General features: G+C 43.4%; 2 protein-coding genes across 2 annotated transcripts in view; both read right to left on the bottom strand.

Moving 5' to 3' along the window:
• The window catches only part of Dnhd1 (dynein heavy chain domain 1), a 75,982-nt gene extending 68,835 nt beyond the window's left edge, over window positions 1–7,147 (bottom strand). The window contains 5 exon segments of the mRNA XM_042691374.1: window positions 1,034–1,144; window positions 1,228–1,431; window positions 4,355–4,525; window positions 6,022–6,823; window positions 7,084–7,147. Coding sequence (XP_042547308.1) covers window positions 1,034–1,144; window positions 1,228–1,431; window positions 4,355–4,525; window positions 6,022–6,823; window positions 7,084–7,147 — 1,352 coding nt within the window.
• A 9,365-nt stretch (window positions 7,148–16,512) lies between these two features.
• Timm10b (translocase of inner mitochondrial membrane 10B) lies at window positions 16,513–17,732 on the bottom strand. The gene is made up of 3 exons (XM_042691306.1): window positions 17,638–17,732; window positions 17,337–17,432; window positions 16,513–17,181 (listed from the first exon to the last, which is right to left on the bottom strand). The coding sequence occupies exons 1-3, from the start codon at window positions 17,665–17,667 to the stop codon at window positions 17,005–17,007; spliced, it is 303 nt and encodes a 100-aa protein (XP_042547240.1). The 5' UTR covers window positions 17,668–17,732; the 3' UTR covers window positions 16,513–17,004.
• Window positions 17,733–17,792: the final 60 nt, after the last annotated feature.

The raw sequence follows: 17,792 nt of genomic DNA on the forward strand, positions 1-17,792 counted from the left end.
GGCAATCTATTCATTGAGCCACAGATCCACCCCTGGCTTTTTGCTGGTTAATTGTAGATAAGAATCTCACAGACTTTTCTTCCCAGGCTGGCTTCAAAATGAGATCCTCTCAGATCTTAGACTTGAAACTTAATTGCTCAACATTTGGGACAAGCTGATGTGGAAAAACATGTAACTACATACATATATGTTCAGGATATATAATTTCTGGGGAAAAAGGTTCTTTAAGATTATATAACTACAGTCATATTTTGTATATGTGGTAGGAAAAAGGTGAGAAGGATATGTTCATAGTAATTAGAGTGATGAGATTCAAAGACTTATTTTTCATTGTGCTTTTTTGTACTTTCTAAAATGTTTTCAAAAACATTTTCTTTCTTTCTTTCTTTCCTTTCATTTTTTTTTTTTCTGTCAGTCATGGGGCCTCACCTCTGGGCCTGGGCACTGTCCCTCAGCTCTTCAGCTCAAGGCTAGTGCTCTACCACTTGAGACACAGTGCTACTTCTGGCTTTTCCGGCTTATGTGGTGCTGAGGAATCGAATCCAAGGCCTCATGCATGCAAGGCAAGTGCTCTACCACTGAGCCACCTTCCCAGCCCCTCTTTCTTTCTTTTTTGAGTCAGGATCTTGCTTCATTTCTCAGGCTAGCCTGGAACTTACAATCCTTCTTCACCTTTCAAGTTCTGGGATTATAGTTGTATGTCATCATGCTTAGCAGTCAAAATAATTTTTAAAAATCGACTGAAGTCCTGGGGCTTTGTTTGTTTACTGTTTTATCTCAGTACTGGGGCTTGATTGAACTCAGGACCTCTGAGCTCTGGTTTGGCTTTACCCCTACTGGCTAATGAGTCTATCACTTGAGTCATGACTCCAATTCTGGCTTTTTGCTGGTTAATTGGAGATCATTGTCTCACAGACTTTCCTGTCTGGGCTGGATTCAAACTATGATCCTCAGATCTCAGCCTCCTGAGTAGCTAGGATTACAGGGGTGAGCCACTGGATGTCTGGCTGAAGTTGTATTTTTAATAAGTTACCTGCTAATGTGGAGTAACCCAGCTCCAAAGTGGGGCACAGCGGAGAGCAGTTGAGTCCCTAGGAGAGTCTGGATCTGATGCAGTGTGAGCAACTTCACGTTCTTCTTCCAACTACAGATTAGAGGTCAGTGACAATAAGCTGTGGCTCCCAAGCATTTTCCATCCACATCCCATCCCCATTATCACCCACCTACCAGGCCAAGGCCTTGCGTAAGAGGTAATACTTAAAGAACGGAATGAACTGGAGCTGTTGCCAGAGAACAGAGTGACGATGCCAGGTACCCAGCGTCATGGCCTCACTGCCATCCAGTGGATGTACATACAGCACCCCAAAGGGAGAGAAGATGTAGTGTTCAGGATTCACCTTGTTATGTGGCACTACTATCAGATCATAAGGCCTATTCACACAAAAACAAATTTTAAAAAGTCTCTAATGAGTAAGTTGGACAAGTCAAACTCACAAAGACAAACACAGATTATTTTCACTCCTGTGGAATCTAGATTAAAATCTAGACTAAAAATAACATTCAGTTGGGGCTGGTTGCCAGTAGCTTATGCCTGTAATCCTAGCTACTCAGAAGGCTGAGATCTGAGGATTGTGATTCAAAGCCAGCCTGGGCAGAAAAGTCCCTGTGAATCTCTTATCTCCAAACCGTTCAAAAACTGGAAGTGGCACTGTGGCTCAAGAGGTGGAGCCCTATCATGTCCAAAACGAGCTTTACAACGTCGGTGGGGGGGGGGGGGAGGAAGGGGGGAGAAGGAGAAGGATTGGGATTGGGGGGGAGGGGGGAGGCTGGGAAGGGAGGTGAAGGGTAAACAAAGGAGGAGGCTGCAATGCTTGGTAAGAAATGTACGCATTATCCTGCCCATGTAATTGTAACCCCTCTGTACAGTATGTTCTCAAATAAAATAAAATTTAATTTTAAAAAAAAGAGGTGGAGCCCTAGCCTTGAGCACAAAGAGGCTCAGGGTCAGTGCCCAGGCCCTGAGTTTAAACCCACAACTGACCAAAAAATCTTTTTTAATTAGGGGAAATATTATTGGGGAAAAACCAGCAGGAGGTGGGAAGGAGGAAAAGACAAAGTAACTGAGGGAGAATATGACTAAAGTATATTGTAGGCACATATGAAATTCATGATAAAAGCCACTTAAAATTTTGTAAGAGATCTGGACATAATACCTCATAACTGGAATTTTAGCTACTCAAGAATTTGAGATATGAGGATCCAAATGTAGAAACAGACTAGACAGACAAATCTGAGAGAGTTCTATTTCTAATTAAGTAGTAAAAATCTGCAAAAGCCAGGACTGAAGGCTGGTTCAAATGATAGAGCACCAGCTGTGAACCAAAAAGCAGAGACAGACAGAGCTCAGGGCCCTAAGTTCAAGTTCAGTGCCAGCACAAAACAAAATTTGAAGGAAGATTTTTTTTTTTTATAAAGGGAGGCTGTGGGAATAAGAAAGAGCAATAAAAGAAAGGAATACAGAGTATATTATATGTGTATATGGCACTTTCACCATGTGACTGCTCACCTTGTGTAATATAAGTATACAAGAATTTTGTAATTCTTAAGACAATAGATATATAATTTAAAAGAAATACTTTGAATTCTATTTAAAATAGGATCACAAAAATATTTAGGAATATGTTTAATAAATAAAGCAAAAAAGTTGAGATCAACAAGGAACCAAAGAGGTGTGTGCATATTTCAATGACAAAACAAAATTGAGGCAGACCAAAGAGGATGCAGGGAGAAAGGCCAAGGAAAGTAGAGAGAAAAGAAAGAGAGCAAAGTGATTTTCAAACTAGACAGATGAAAGGAATAATATGAAGAAGAAATGAAAGCCTAGGATAAACAAGAAGAAAATGGTACCTACTCTGTTCTAAGCTCATATGTCAGGTTCTTATAGCCCATCAAATTTAAGACACAGTTGACTGCCAGCGGCAATAGTATTTTATGAAAAAATAAGGTTAAAAAATGTTTCCATTGTGAGACTGCATCACATTTTCTGAAATGTGTACATGTGAGAAAAGGTGTCATCTTAATAGTGGGAATGAGGGCCTGAGGGGGGTATGTTGGAGAGAGGGTACAGAGGGGATAATTAATGGTATGGGACAAAGGTGAAACTGGACAGGAGAAATATTTTATAATGTTCTATTGTACAATAGGAAAACTACTGCTAACAACAGTTAATTGAGTATTTCCAGTCGTTAATTGAACTTTTCTTTTTTTTTTTTTTTGTCGGTCGTGGGGCTTGAACTCTGGGCCTGGGCACTGTCCCTCAGCTCTTCAGCTCAAGGCGAGCGCTCTACCACTTGAGCTACAGCGCCACTTCCTAATTGAACTTTTCTAGTAGAAAGTGTTTTGAATGCTCCCACCACAATGAACCAGTACATGATTAAGGTGACAAACATGCCAACAACTGTGATCTGATCAATACACATCATACATAGATACTGAACTATCACACTGCACCCCATAAATATGTACAATGATTATCAAATAAAAAATCAAGGGCTGGGAATGTGGCTTAGTGGTAGTGTTTGCCTAGCATACATAAAGCCCTGTGTTCAATTCCTCAGTATCACATAAACAGCAAAAGCTAGAATTGGCACTGTGGCTCAAGTGGTAAAGCTCTAGCCTTGAGCGAAAGAAGCTCAAGGACAGGGCCCAGGCCCTGAGTTCAAGCCCCAGAACTGGCAAAAAAAAAATCCAAAATCTATTTTCAAAAAGGGATGTAATTTAAACCTAATGGGAGAAAGTGAATGAGTGTCTTCGGTCATATGGAAGGACTTTTTTTTTTTTTGATAGACCTAGAGATAAAATAAAACCAGGAAGCAGAAGTTAAATGAACAACAACAAAAAAAACAAAACAAAACAAAGGATTCAGTCTAAGGAAATGGATGGTTTTGGAAGATAAATGCTTCCCTGGCACTAAAGATTTAAATATCTGATTACTGCCTTGGAGTTGGAAAGCAAACAAATAACAAAACACTCTTGAATATGCTTTGGAGGCTAGGACCAAACATCTTCCTCATTCTAGAATATAAAGAAGAAAGAAGTGTGAGGAAGACAAAAAAAAAAAAAAAGGATGACGAAAACAAATGGCAGCAACAGCAAATGAGGAACAAAGAGGATGGGTGAGGAGGAAGCTGCTGAGAAGAGATGGGGGGGGGAAACTAGGAGACAGAAGAGGGTTACTGGGAGAAAGAAATAGGGACAGGAACAGGTGCAGGGAGACAGGAGGAAAGGAAATAGTGCAGGAGGAGGTCAGAAAGAAAGAAAGAAACAAAAAAGGGGTCTGGGCTATGGCTCTTACTTAAAGTGGCGATTGGGAGCCACATTGAGGTAGAGGAAGTGTATGGTCCTCAGGTACTTCTCAGTCTTCATGATGGCCACCACCTGACTAGCTGGGTAGGAAAACTCATGCAGGAAGCCAATACTTCTCCCTGGGAGAGATTTTTGAGGAATTTCATAGTCCAACTGAGACCTATATGACAAAAAGCCAGAGGAAGAAAACAGACCAAAAGGTCAGATACCTAGAGATGGCCGTAGCCAGTGACGGTCTATGAAAGAAGGAGCTAGAACAGGTGCCTGAGGTGATGTGATGCTGTGTGATACTGCCAGAGCCCCTCAACCAGCTACTCATATGGACATGTAAATACCCTGTTTATTTATTTCTTTCTTTCCTTTAAAATTTTTTTTTCTGTCAGTTGTGGGGCTTGAACTCTGGGCCTGGGCGCTGTCCCTCAGCTCTTCAGCTCAAGGTAAATGCACTATCACTTGAGCCATAGTGCCACTTCTGGTATTCTGGTGGTTAACTGGAGATAAAAGTCTCATGGACTTTCCTACCTAGGCTGGCTTTGAACCATGGTCCTCAGATCTCAGACTCCTGAGTAGCTAGGATTATAGGTGTGAGCCACCAGCTCCCAGCTCCCAGTTCCTTTCTCATACATGAATAACAACACTGGATTAATTGTAATTATAACAAATTATAGGGAAATTGGGAGGGAGGGAAGGGGTAACATTGTCCAAAGAGAAACATACTGTTTACCTGACTTTGGAAAGCCAAGCTATTTCCTGCAACTTTGGTTTCCTGATGGTGGACTTTTTTTTTTTTTTTTTGCCAGTCCTGGGGCCTGGGCACTATCCCTGAGTTTCTTTTGCTCAAGGCTAGCATTCTACCACTTGAGCCACAGTGCCACTTCTGGCTTTTGCTGTTTATGTGGTCCTGAGGAATCAAACCCAGGGCTTCATGCATGCTAGGCAAGCACTCTACCACTAAGCCACATTCCCAGCCCAGACTTTTGACTTTCAATTGCTGCCTTCCCTATGGGGATTAACACTGAGATGCTGTTTTTTGTTTTTCATTAAAAAACAAACAAACAAACAAAAACGGGGCTCAGAAAGCTTGCCTTGGGGGCTGGGAAGGTGGCTCAGTGGTAGAGCGCTTGCTTTGCATGCATGAGGCCCTGGGTTCAATTCCCCAGCACCACATAAGCAAAAAGAAAAAAAGCTGAAAGTGGCACTGTGGCTCAAGTGGTAGAGTGCTGCCTTGAGCTGAAGAGCTGAGGGACAGTGCCCAGACCCAGAGTTCAGGCCCCACGACTGGACCTCCTCCCTCCCCCCCCCAAAAAAAAGAAAGCTTGCCTTGGATGTATGAGGCCCTGGGTTTGATTCCTCAGTACCGCATAAACAACAAAAGTCAGAAGTGGCACTGTGGCTCAAGTGGTAGCGCACTAGCCTTGAGCTGAAGAGCTGAGGGACAGTGCCCAAGCCCAGGGTTAAGGGCCCACAACCAACACAAAACAAAACAAAACCTCACTGGATCAGTCTCACAAACATCAGCTCAGCTTGGGGTTAGAGTAATTGGTGAGAGGCACAATGAACTGGCTAGAGACATTTTAGGGGCCTTCTGGGCACTCACGAATGGATTTCTTTTTCTCCCCTGATCAAAGTCCCAGACCAGACCATTCACTCACTCACTTAGTCTGTCTTTCAACATATGAGTCTGAGTAGTCAGTGTCACTGCTTTCATACTGCACAGGGATGTTGGTCGCCAGGGCCAAGGGCAGGAGACTAAGGCCATCCAGCCAATGGGTCTCTTCTAGGGCTACTTCAGCACCAACAATGCCCAGGCAGTGCTGAAACTCACGAAGTGTCAATGGTCGTGACCATGTGGCCAATTTCTTCTTTTTTTGTTTCCCACTCCACTGGGCCTGCAAGAAAGAGCAGGCAGGGCAAGGGGACTCTCGATAGAATCTCTTCTTCCTAGGAGAGCAATCAACATGGGAGGCACAGCGTAACAGAGAGCTGTCTGGAGGAAAGGCCTTGTCTATGGCATCTAGCAGGTCCAGGTGGACTTGGACTTGCACCCTGGGTGCCCAACAGTAAAGCTGTTCCAGGAAGGGCAGCAAATCAAGACAATTGGCTAGTATCTCACGATATGGAGGCAACAGACCTAGTACTGCATGCAGGTATCGCCAAGCTGCAGAGCTGCCATCCTGCAGCACAGCTGAGAACAGAGCTCTGATCTCAGCAATCAGGAGCTCCAGCAGTGTAGACGTTTCTATTTCCTTCAGGAATTGTCTTCGTTTCTTCTTAGAGACCCGGGGCCGTTCATTGCTGTCCAGAGACTCTCTGATATTAGTCAAAGACCGACCAGTAGACACTGTTGCCTTCTCTTTCTCCAGATAAAGGAGATGAATGTTCAATTGCTGTCGAAGTGACCTGGCCCACAGCTCAGGGTCCAAATGCCAGTTCCAAGCGCTCTGCTGCTGGTCCTCACCTGCATGGCCCAGCCCAGAAGAGAGGTAGGAAAAGAGCCCTCAAGTTCTGGGCCAGGTTAAGGGAATTGTGTGGAAAGGAAGAAAAACCCATCTACAATAGGGAAATGGATGGAGCTGTAAGGCAGAGCCAGATTAGAGTATGGTGAGACCTTCACAATCTCCCAACTGTTTCCCTAAACACTAGGAAGAAAAGGTCCTGGTGAGCTGCGGGAGCTCTACCTGGTGCAACAGTTCCTTCCTTCCTCCCAGGATTCCTCACCTGGCTTAAGAGATGTCGGAATCAAGGGACGGGACAAGGGAAAGGTCTGCTGGTGAGGTTTCATTGGGCAGCGTCTGTGGGAGAAATGAATGAACTTAGATTTGGGTCCGGTGCATGGGCTCACCTTAATCACAGTCATCGACACAGAGAGGCTGTGTGGCAGGTGCCATACCTTGGAGAGGCACACTGACACACAAAGTGGAAGCAGGCAATCACCTTGGAGACTCAGAGACAGCAAAGCTCCAGCCCCTTGACGCCTTTGCCAGCAGGTTGGGAAGATCTTAAGGACGGGAAGCCCAGGAGCCCACACAATATCAACTTTGGTTGGGAGACGATGGGGAGGCCTGGAGAAAGAAAAAGCAAAGGAATGGGGCAGGAGAGGAAGGCGGGGGGGGGGGGAGGGGGAAGGTGGATTTTTGGAGGGAGGTAGGGGCTGTGGTGCTGCTCCTGGATAGCCCAGAAAAAGGGATTCTTGCTGATCCTGAGCCAGGACTCAGCAGCGCCCCCTCCCCCGACCCCTAGCTGTTAGAACCGTTACCACATCCTGGGAAGGCGAGAGCCTCAGCTGGGAGGAAGAATGAGGGCGTGACGGGGAGGGGGGGGGGTTGGGGGGGCGGGGCTTAGAGGCAGGTACAATGCCTGGTGGGGAGGGACCCGAAGCCAGCCAGCCAACTACCACTCTTCAGGCTTTGGGGGCCTCTCAGAGGAACCTGCTTAATATGAAAAATGAATGACACGATTCATTAGGAGCACTAGCTGGCGGAGGGGGGGGGGGGAGGGGGGGGGGGTCTTGGTTATCCACTTAGTGAATATGTAAATTAGTGCAAGTTTCAACAAGGTATGACTTTGAGATTTACTCCTGCCACCCCATACCCATTTGAAGCAACCCTCCTTCCAAAAGAAACCCATGTAAGACAAAAGCCTTGTAAAAGACTAATTTTTTAATCTCAACTAGTTGCCCATCTAGTTGAGGACCAGGAAATCTAAGAGTGGCTGAGGTGATTTTTAAAATTCAGCTGAATGATTTAAAACAACAGCAGAAATCCAGCCCTACCTCACCTCTGAAATTCAGATTTTTATATCTAACTACTTAATGTCTCCAGTTGGATATCAGATTAAGTATTGCAAACTTAAAACCTTAAAATACCCCGAAAGGGGCTGGGATGGTGGCTCAGTGGTAGAGCGCTTGCCTTGCATGTCTGAGGCCCTGGGTTCAATTCCTCAGCACCACATAAGAAAAAAAAAAAAAAGCATTAAGTGTCACTGTGGCTCAAGTGGTAGAGTGCTAGCCTTGAGCTGAAGAGCTGAGGGACAGCGCCCAGGCCCAGAGTTCAGGCCCCATGACTGGACCTCCCCCCAAAAAATATCCCTAGAAACTCTTAATCTTTTTTTCCCCCACAAAAGAAACCTGTTCTTTCCCATTTCAGGACATGACAAGCCATTTTCACTTGTTCAAGTAAAAACTTTGAACTCTCCCTCCCTTCCTCTCTATCCCTTCCTCATCCTGTCTCTCTCTCTCCTTCCTTCCTTCCTTCCTGTCTCCCTCTCCTTTCCCCCCCCCCCCCCCCCCTTCCTTTCTCTGGCAGACAGAGTAAACATCACCTTTACCAGTGTGGAGGAGTATAATCCAGTCTATTTCCTGGATAGAACTATGAGGCAGAGGAAAGGTAAATCTGCTCTTTGGGCAAATTTGAGTTCATCCTGATGCTCATGACGACACTATAACTGAGTTATAAGGAGCAGCTTTCCTGTTTCTCCAGCTGATATGATCGCCTTTCTGCCTATGCTTCTGTTTTTTGGGTTTTGCTTTTGTTTTTGCTTTCTTTTCTGGAGAACCTTGGATCATACAAAGTATCTGTGGCGTTATAACATAGTATCAGGAAATAAGAAGCTCAAAAGCCCAAAACCCTTGTAGGATTTCACAGGTTTATAACTTAGATCTCCAGCATGACTTGCTTTGGGGTATAACAAAATGTTGACTGGGCTGACTCCTCATTTGCAGACACTGTGGGGAGGGATCCACTTCCAAGTATATTCATTTTGATGATAGGACTCAGCTCTTGGTAGCTGTGGGGCTTAGAGGTCCTTGTTTCTTCCTTGGCCATCAGACAGGGGCAACTCTCTGGACCTAGAGGACATCTGATTTCTTTGAAATGTTCTTCTTCCATCTTTTTCTTTTTTTCAAAGGAAAAAAGCTCCTGGAGTTCATTTTGATAAATATTATTTTGTATGATCAGATGCACATAGGCATTGTGCCTCTGTGTTCCTCTCCTAAGAGTATCCTCCTTTGGACTCACTGTGTGTGAATGCCTAGAGTCCTGTATAATTTATCATGTCCCAGTGTATGTTATATCTAGCTTCCACATATGAGAGAAAACATATGCTGGTTAGTGTCTCTGAGCTTGCCTTACTTCACTTAACATCATTTGTTCTAGGTCCATCCATTTCCCTGCAAATGACACAATGGCTGTGTTCTACTACTTGAACCACAGTGCCACTTCTTGATTTTTCTGAGTAGTTTATTGGAGATAAGAGTCTCATGGACTTTTCTGCCTGGACTGACTTTGAACCATGATTCTCAGATCTCAGCTTCCTGAGTAGCTAGGATTACAGGTGTGAACCACCAGTGCCTAACTGTGAGATTCTTATCTCCCATTAAACACCACAAAAGCTGGAAGTAGAGTCTGTGACTGAAGTGGTAGGGTATTAAAAAACTCAGAGACAGTGTCCAGGCCTAGAGTTCAAGCACCAGGACCAGCACAGAGACATACACTACTTAGTTTTGCACTATTTCCTCGTTCTTGCTAGCAAGAAGGGTAGCTGTCTAAAGCCGAGCTATATACCTTTGCTCTGTGACCTCTTTTCCTCTGGCATCCATTGATTCAACAAATATTAAGTATCAGCTATATCTGTGACTGTTTTAGGTGTTTGGTTGCATCAGTGTAAAACAACAATAATCATAAAAATTTCTCATTTCTGGAAACTACACTCTAATGGGAAAACAGGTAATAAACAACAAACAAAATGAATAATGTACACTGAATGAATGAAATGCCTACTATAGAACAGGATAAGAAGTTGGAGGAGGGGGCTGGGAATGTGGCTTAGTGATAGAGTACTTGCCTAGCATGCATAAAATCCTGGGTTCAATTCATCAGTACCACATAAAAAAGCCAGAAGTAGTGTTGTGGTTCAAGTGGTAGAGCCTTGAGCATAGAGAGGCTCAGGGACAGAGCCCAAGCTCCAAATTCAAACCACTGGACTGGCAAAAAAGGAAGAAGGAGGAGGAGGAGGAGGAGGAGGAGGAGGAGGAGGGAGGTAGGGGAGGAGGAGGAGGAAGAGGAAGAGGTGGGGGAGGAGGAGGAGAGGAAGAGGAGGAGGAGGAAGAGGAGGAGGAGGAGGAGGAGGAAAGAAGAGGAGGAGGAGGAGGAAGAAGAAGAAGAGAAGCAGCAGCAGCAGCAGCAGCAGTTGGAGGAGGTTAGGGAACATGGACTCTCAGGTTTGGGCTTTTGCTTTGTTTTTTTGTCTGTGTAGACAAGTTGGCTTCCAACTTGTGATCCTTCTGCCTTAGCCTTCCAAGTTCCAATTTTAAATAGAATCATTAGAGTAAGCCTAAAAGAAAAGGTGATAAACAGGCTTTTTTTGGGGGGGAAGAGTAGGAACTAATGAAAAGAAGTTGAGCTGATGAGGATCAAAGAGGATGAATATGGTCAAAAAAGATTGTCAGCAAGTATGAAAATACAACAATGAAACCTGATGAAATTGTTTTATAAAAAGGGAATGGTAAAGGACAGGGATGGCAGGAGGTATATTGGAATACACTGTATATATGCATGCAAATGTCACAATGAAATAATGTTTGCTAATGGAGAAAGAGAGACTGAGAGAAAGAGAGGAAATAGGGGCTGGGAAGGTGGCTCAGTGGTAGAGAGCTTGCCTTGCATGCATGAAGCCCTGGGTTCGATTCCTCAGCACCACATAAGCAAAAAGAAAAAGGCCAGAAGTGGCGCTGTGGCTCAAGTGGTAAAGCATTAGCCTTGAGCTGAAGAGCTAAGGGACAGTGCCCAGGCTCAGAGTTCAGGCCCCATGACTGGACCCAAAAATAAAAAATAAAAAAATAAAGAGAGGAAACAGAGTGATAAGACATGAAAGGAGGGAAGCCTTTCCTTCTCTTTTGTCCAATTAATTTGAATTCACCCTTTGGATTTGTTTTAAAATCACTTGGAGAAGCTCTCTATCCCACAAACAAGGTGAGTTTTACCATAGTGTGTTTCCATTGCAATACACATTTCTTCTTGATGACATTTACCACAGTGGTGACTACTTCTCTTATAGTATCTTTTTCATATCATGTTAGTTCTCAGAGAAGAGCTGCTGTATGTCACCCACACCTCTTTATTGGCAGGGCTTAACCTTAACTCAGTGTTAGTGGGATGGATAGATAGATAGATGAATGTCAGGCAAAATTCAGAGTTCAGAATTAGCATGATGTGCTCAAGCACCACACATAAAGTGATCATATTTATAACAAAAGGTAAGAGAATCAATAACTGAAGAAACATCTGACCAGAGAAAGCCTGTTACAATGCTAAGGGGTCTAAAAGTCAGACATTATTAAGTAGACGAGTATCAACTAAATAGATGATATACCATTAAATACATGAGTATCATATATATATATGTGTGTGTGTATGTACATGCACACACCTATAGATAGGTTATAGGTTTATATATATATATATATATATATATATATACATACCTATCTAGATGTGTGTGTACATATATACATACACACACTCGCATACTTTTGGTGATATTGGGTTTGAGTTCAAGGCTTTAAGCTTGGTAGTCAGATAAGCTCTACTGCAGTCCTTGTCTTTTATTCTGCACTTATTATTATTAATTTATTTGTGTGTGTGTGTGTGTGTGCGTGCACACAAAGCTCTTGGGGCTTGAACTCAGAGTCAGGGCACAGTTCCTGAGCATTTTTGCTCAAGGCTAGCATTCTACTACTTGAACCACAGATCCACTTCCAGATTTTTCATGGTTAATTGGAAAGAAGAGTCTCATGGACTTTCCTGCTTGGGTGGGGAGGAAAGGATACTCAGATCTCAGCCTTCTGAGTAGTAAGGATCACAAGCATGAGCTATCATTGACTGGCTACATTGGTTAGCTTTGATAGAGTCTCCTTTCTTACCCAGTCATGTACTGGACCACAATCCTATTATTTGTTTCCTATTGTAGCTAGGATGACAGGTATTATAGCTAGGTGTAGCTTAGTTTCTTCTGGTGAGATCAAGTCTATGCCTGGGCTGGCCTAGAGCTAGGATCCTACTGATCTCAGCCTCCTCAACAGTTAGGTTAGGTTAGAATTATAGGCAAAAACCACTAGTTGAAGCATTATTTATATTTTACTTCACTTTGGCTAGTGTGGAAATGGAATTGATAGTTATCTCTATAGCCAACATCATCTCTTTACTTAGGAACAGGCCCCCAATCTTTAGATAGGAAAATGACTGCTAGTATAAAGGTAACATTTCCCAGCCTCCCTTGTAATAAGACCTGGCCACGGGCCAAATTTCTGATACATAACTTCCAGTATGTCATTGCTAGGAGGGCCTGCCCTTCACCACCAATCCCTGCGTCATCTTTGGAATGTTTATATAATGAAAGCTCCATCTTGCTCATGAGGATGAGGCTTATACCTCAGAAAGCTGCTAAGTAGACTGGGTCTCAGAGGACTATGAAGTCACTACATCAGTTTTGGACTAGATTTTTAAAGAGAAATAAAGTGACTAGTTGAGTCTCTGTTAAATGCAGCTTAGCTAAATACTAATGAACCAAAAGCAGTCTAAACTGAAGACAAAAAGGGAGAGACATATGGTAGAGAGCTTGCCTAGAAATGTGAAGCCCTGATTTCAAACTCTAGTACTACCAGAACCCAGCCAACCAACCAACAAAAAATCTATTAAGACTGTTGCTTGTGGTATTAATAGAGGTAGAAAGGAAAAAACTAAAAATATTTGGAAGAGAGGTGTCTGGCTCATGCCTGTAATCCTAGATACTCAGGAGGCTGCGATTTGAGGATCGCAGTTCAAAGCCAACCTGGGCAGGAAAGTCCGTGAGACTCTTATCTCCAATAAACCACCAGAAAACTGGAAGTGGTGCTGTGGCTCAAGTGGTAGAGCACTTGCCTTGAGCTGAAGAGCTCAAGGACAACACTCGGGCACAGAGTTCAAACCCTACAACTGACAACTATCTATCTATCTATCTTATCTATCGGACTTAGAACTTAGAAATTGTCGAACTTAGAAATTGAATGAATAGCATGACAGTGAAATGCTCTAAGATGGGGGCCTTCAGGTGAAGAATTATCTGGGTAAGGCTCAAAGGTTCTATGTATTGAGTTCTTGGATGAAACACGTCTCTAGCCAGGCACAGTGGCATGCCTATAGACCTAGCACTTGGGAGTCAAGAGTGGGAGGTTGATTTGAGACTAGGAATTTGAGAACAACTTTGGGAAACATGGTAAGATCTAATTGAAAATAAATCTCCATAAATTATTTGCAGTTAATTCAAATTACCAGTTCATTTGTCTCTGCTGATAAAAGGGCTTTCCTTGCTTAAATTGAACTATTGAGCCCATCTAATGTACCAGGTATTATGTTTGAACTCTGCCTTTGTAATTACAAACTGTGAAATAAACCTAGATTGTAAGAGCTGAGGTACTAGAATTTGGCAACCATAGGGGTATAATCTTCTCAATGGTAGTTTCTTTGGATAGCATTTAGTTATATCCAAAGGCGGGCACAAATGTCTTTTATTTAAGGGTTCAAAACAAGACTTAAAAAAAAAACACAGGGAAATTAAGCTTATAGCTTATTCCAAGAAAATGAGTCCAAGCTGTCTAGGAAAGTGCTAATGGCAAGGATAACTGGAATGTTACAGTGAAGTGATATCAAAGAATGACAGTCCAATAAGACTATCAGTCCAATAAGCAAAGCAGAAGATGCAAGTAATAGTGGCTTTGGGCTTCCCCCCCTTGCTCCTCCCCCTCCCGCCCCCCCCCATTTGTCATTGTTGTTGTTGAGTGGGTATGAGAGAATAAAAAATCCTTAGATTGAGGCTGGGAAGATAGCTCAGTGGTAGAGTGCTTGCCTTGCATGCATGAGGCCCTGGGTTCAATTCCTCAGGATCATATAAGCAGAAAATAGATGGAAGAGGTGCTGTGGTGTGGCTCAAGTGGTAGAGCACTAGCCTTAAGCTGAAGAGCTAAGGGACAACGCCCAGGCCCAGAGTTCAGGCCGATAGACAAAAAAAAAAAAAAAAAAATCCTTACATTGGGTCAAGGGAACTTAAAAGAGACCTAAATTCTGAATGATTGTCTAAATACTTAAGTTTACAAACAGACTAAGAACTAGCTATTTGTAAAAAAGTAACAGGGCAGTAGTAATTAGTGGTAGTAAAACAAATAATGAGAGTCACAGGGATCAACAGCTTCCAAAGAATATGATGTCAAAGAGCAGAAGTGAAATCCTGAAGCCAATGAGAGGAGCACCCCCACAAAAAAGTGTTTATGCTAATGTGAGCAAGCTAGTTTGTTTATTTATTTCTGGTCCAAGGATGTGACTGAGTGGTACAATGCTTGTCTAACATGTACAAAGCCCTTGGTTCAGTCTCTAGCACTGAAAGGAAGGTAAGGAGGGAGGGAGGCTATTTCTGTATTGTGCTTGAAGCATTACACCATTGGTCACTACAGCAATGGCTGTCACTTTATAGAAAGATGTGATATAGAAAATAGATGATAAAACTAGGCTTTGTTCTTGAGTGGTAAACAGAAGACAAAGAACCAGGGCACAAGAAACCGAGAAAATGGTTTGCACCTAGATCAAACTGCACATGTGAACTCTGGTAGGCTGGGCATACCAGCACTTGGTAGAGGTAGAGGCAGAGCAATCTTGATTTTGAGGCTGGCCTAGGCTATCCAGTGAGACTCTACATCAAACAAATCAAATCAAAATGAAAAGCTCTGTAGACCAGAACCTTTAGGAACTATGCTCCTAGTTTTTCTCTAATAGGTACGAATTATGTGAAATTGTAACCAAAGAAACATAATTCAAAATGGAACTTTACTGAAAAAACACATACAATGGTTGGACCAATTTTCCCAGCACTAGCACATCTGGTTTCTAATGTCCTATTTCTGAGAGTTAAGATGTTCACAAACTTTTTGCTTGCATTTATACTTCTCAAGGAGAGAAGTGTAAAGACATGAAAGCTACTATACAAAGAACTTTCTCATTAACAATTTTCTGTTCCTATTCTATTGCCTTTCTATTCAAGAAATAGCAGAACACATGAGCCCTTTTATCAATAGATAACTGTACAAATAGGCTTTGAGTAAAGTCTGGTTTCTTCATCTGTTTAGTAGACAACCCTCTTATAGTTTTTGCTGTAAAAATTGGAACATGACATCTGTTAAATTTAGAATCTATACAAACTTAATGCTCAGTAGATAATGATTTTGAGAAACAGCCTGATGTAGGACAAAGAATATGGACCTTAACGTCAGATCTGCACTGCTTTGTGGGTGGCTGAAAGTTATTATTATTGGAGCCAATGTCTACATTTAATTCTTCTGTAAAAAATGAAACATTATCACCTGATGGGGATTCTTGAGGATGTAGTGTAGATTGATGACAGCAGTAAGAGTAAAATAACTATCATGGTGATTAGGGGAAGGAATGGATCGGGGATTTCTCAAGGGGATTTACTGTAATGAATACTTGGTTGAGATTGAAGATCTTATATATTTGGTAGCATTCATGACATTTTTCCTAGCAGTTTGAATGGAAGAAAACAAAAATCATACAAGAGGTCAAAGGATGCTAGAATATGAGGCACACATGTCATTCAGAATGCTGAATAGACATAAATGCCACCAAAATGAGGACAATGAGAAAACAATGGAGAGGCTAGAAGGGAAATATAGGAGAGTGACAGAGTGAGGTTAATGAGGTACAATCAAATCTCTCCTTCAACAACTAATGTATGCTAATAAGAAAATCCTTTAAAAAAAAAAAAGAATGAAGAAGCCAGAATTAGAAGTCATAGAACACATATAGTGAGAACACTGTTGAATAGAGGGTAGCAAGGTGGAATAAGGAGATTTTAGAAAAGCAGTAAAACATTAAGGTAGTATTAACAAGGTCCCACATAGTTTACTTGATCCATATTTTACTTTTTTACATAGTTCACTCCCCCTGCATAACTACCACCATTGACTTCTTCCTCGAGTTTGAATGCATTGTGGTTTCTCTCTCCTTGATTGTCCTTGAAGAAAAAAACAGATTGATTTTTTGTTTAAAGGTTTTACTGCTAATTCCATTCAGACGAGAAGTATGAAGCAACAATCTTGAGAAAAGGTTGAAATTATTGAACAAATTATTTATTTACAAGTTTTGTCTCTGTGGTCAATGACTTCCTAAAAGTGATGTGTAAAAGCCCTGTGGGTCCCTTGCCCCCCCCAGATCCAGTACAACTATTTCTTACAAAACAACCTAGGGGGAAAAAAAGGAACCCGGAACCAATGCATACTTTGCCATTTACGTTAAGACAGAACCCATGGGCAATCTGTCATCTGAACGAGAACTTGTGTCAGGCTTGAAGCCTGCAGATACGCCCTCAGTGACAGAACCAAGCATGGCACCAATAAAACAGACAAAAGTTCCATGCCCAGAATATAAACGACATAGTGTAGAAACGGGTTTATTGGCTCCTGGTTAAGGAGCAACAACACTACCTGGCTTTCAGGTAACGGCCTCAATCTCTCTGTACAAACGTCAACCAAGCCCAAGGTCCACTGGGTCCTTCCATTGGAGGGTCCATCTTGCAGCTTCCTCTCATGAAACTGGACGGCTAGCTGCCTGACGGTGAGACATTGGGCTGTTCTTCGGTAACGCCGGGCGCAGCCGAGGCAGCCTCGTAGTCGGCGATGCGGCGCTGTACCAGGGCAGGCATAAGCTGCACATAAGCGGCCATGAGCCGGTGGTTGGAATGGATCAGCTTCCCGGCACAGCTATGCAGACAGGCCTCCTGGAAGGAAGACAGAAGTGGAAGTAGAGACCAAAGGGGTCCCATCAAGCCCACCTAGGCCCAGCCCCAGTCTAGGGTGAGGTCCCGGGGTCAGACATTGGCGGGGAGGAGGCCGTTCTCTGAGGCTCCAAGGTAAGCTGCCTACAGTTCCCCACCTCCTCGGCGTCCAGGGACCGGTGGTGTAGGCTGGGCACACAGCGCTGGAAACAGAGCTCGGTCATCCGATTGTAGACCAACAGGAAGTCTCGCAACTGGGAGAGAAAGGGACCAGAAAGAGCTGGAAGGGGCCCGCACGCCACTCCAGGCCCCGCAGCTGGCGTTTCCCAGGACCGCACGCCACAGCCGTCCTTCCCTGCCCGCGAATTCCTGACTCTCTGCACGTCTACCTCTATCTCCTGAGATGCGGGTTTAGCCGCGAACGGAACGTCTAACCCAGAAGTTTTAACTCTCACTCACGTTTCTCAGTTGCTGTTGCTGCTGCTCCATAGCGCCAAGGACGCGCGGCGACGCCACTTCCGACACACCTAGGTCCCGCCCCGGAAGTAAACTCTCACCACTCTCCCGTGCCCTCCCCCTACCCCACCTTCCCCTCAAGGATTTGAAGGCTGGGC

Source organism: Dipodomys spectabilis, unplaced genomic scaffold (genome assembly GCF_019054845.1).
Source record: "Dipodomys spectabilis isolate Male_0828 unplaced genomic scaffold, ASM1905484v1 ptg000145l, whole genome shotgun sequence".
Lineage (NCBI taxonomy): Eukaryota > Metazoa > Chordata > Mammalia > Rodentia > Heteromyidae > Dipodomys > Dipodomys spectabilis.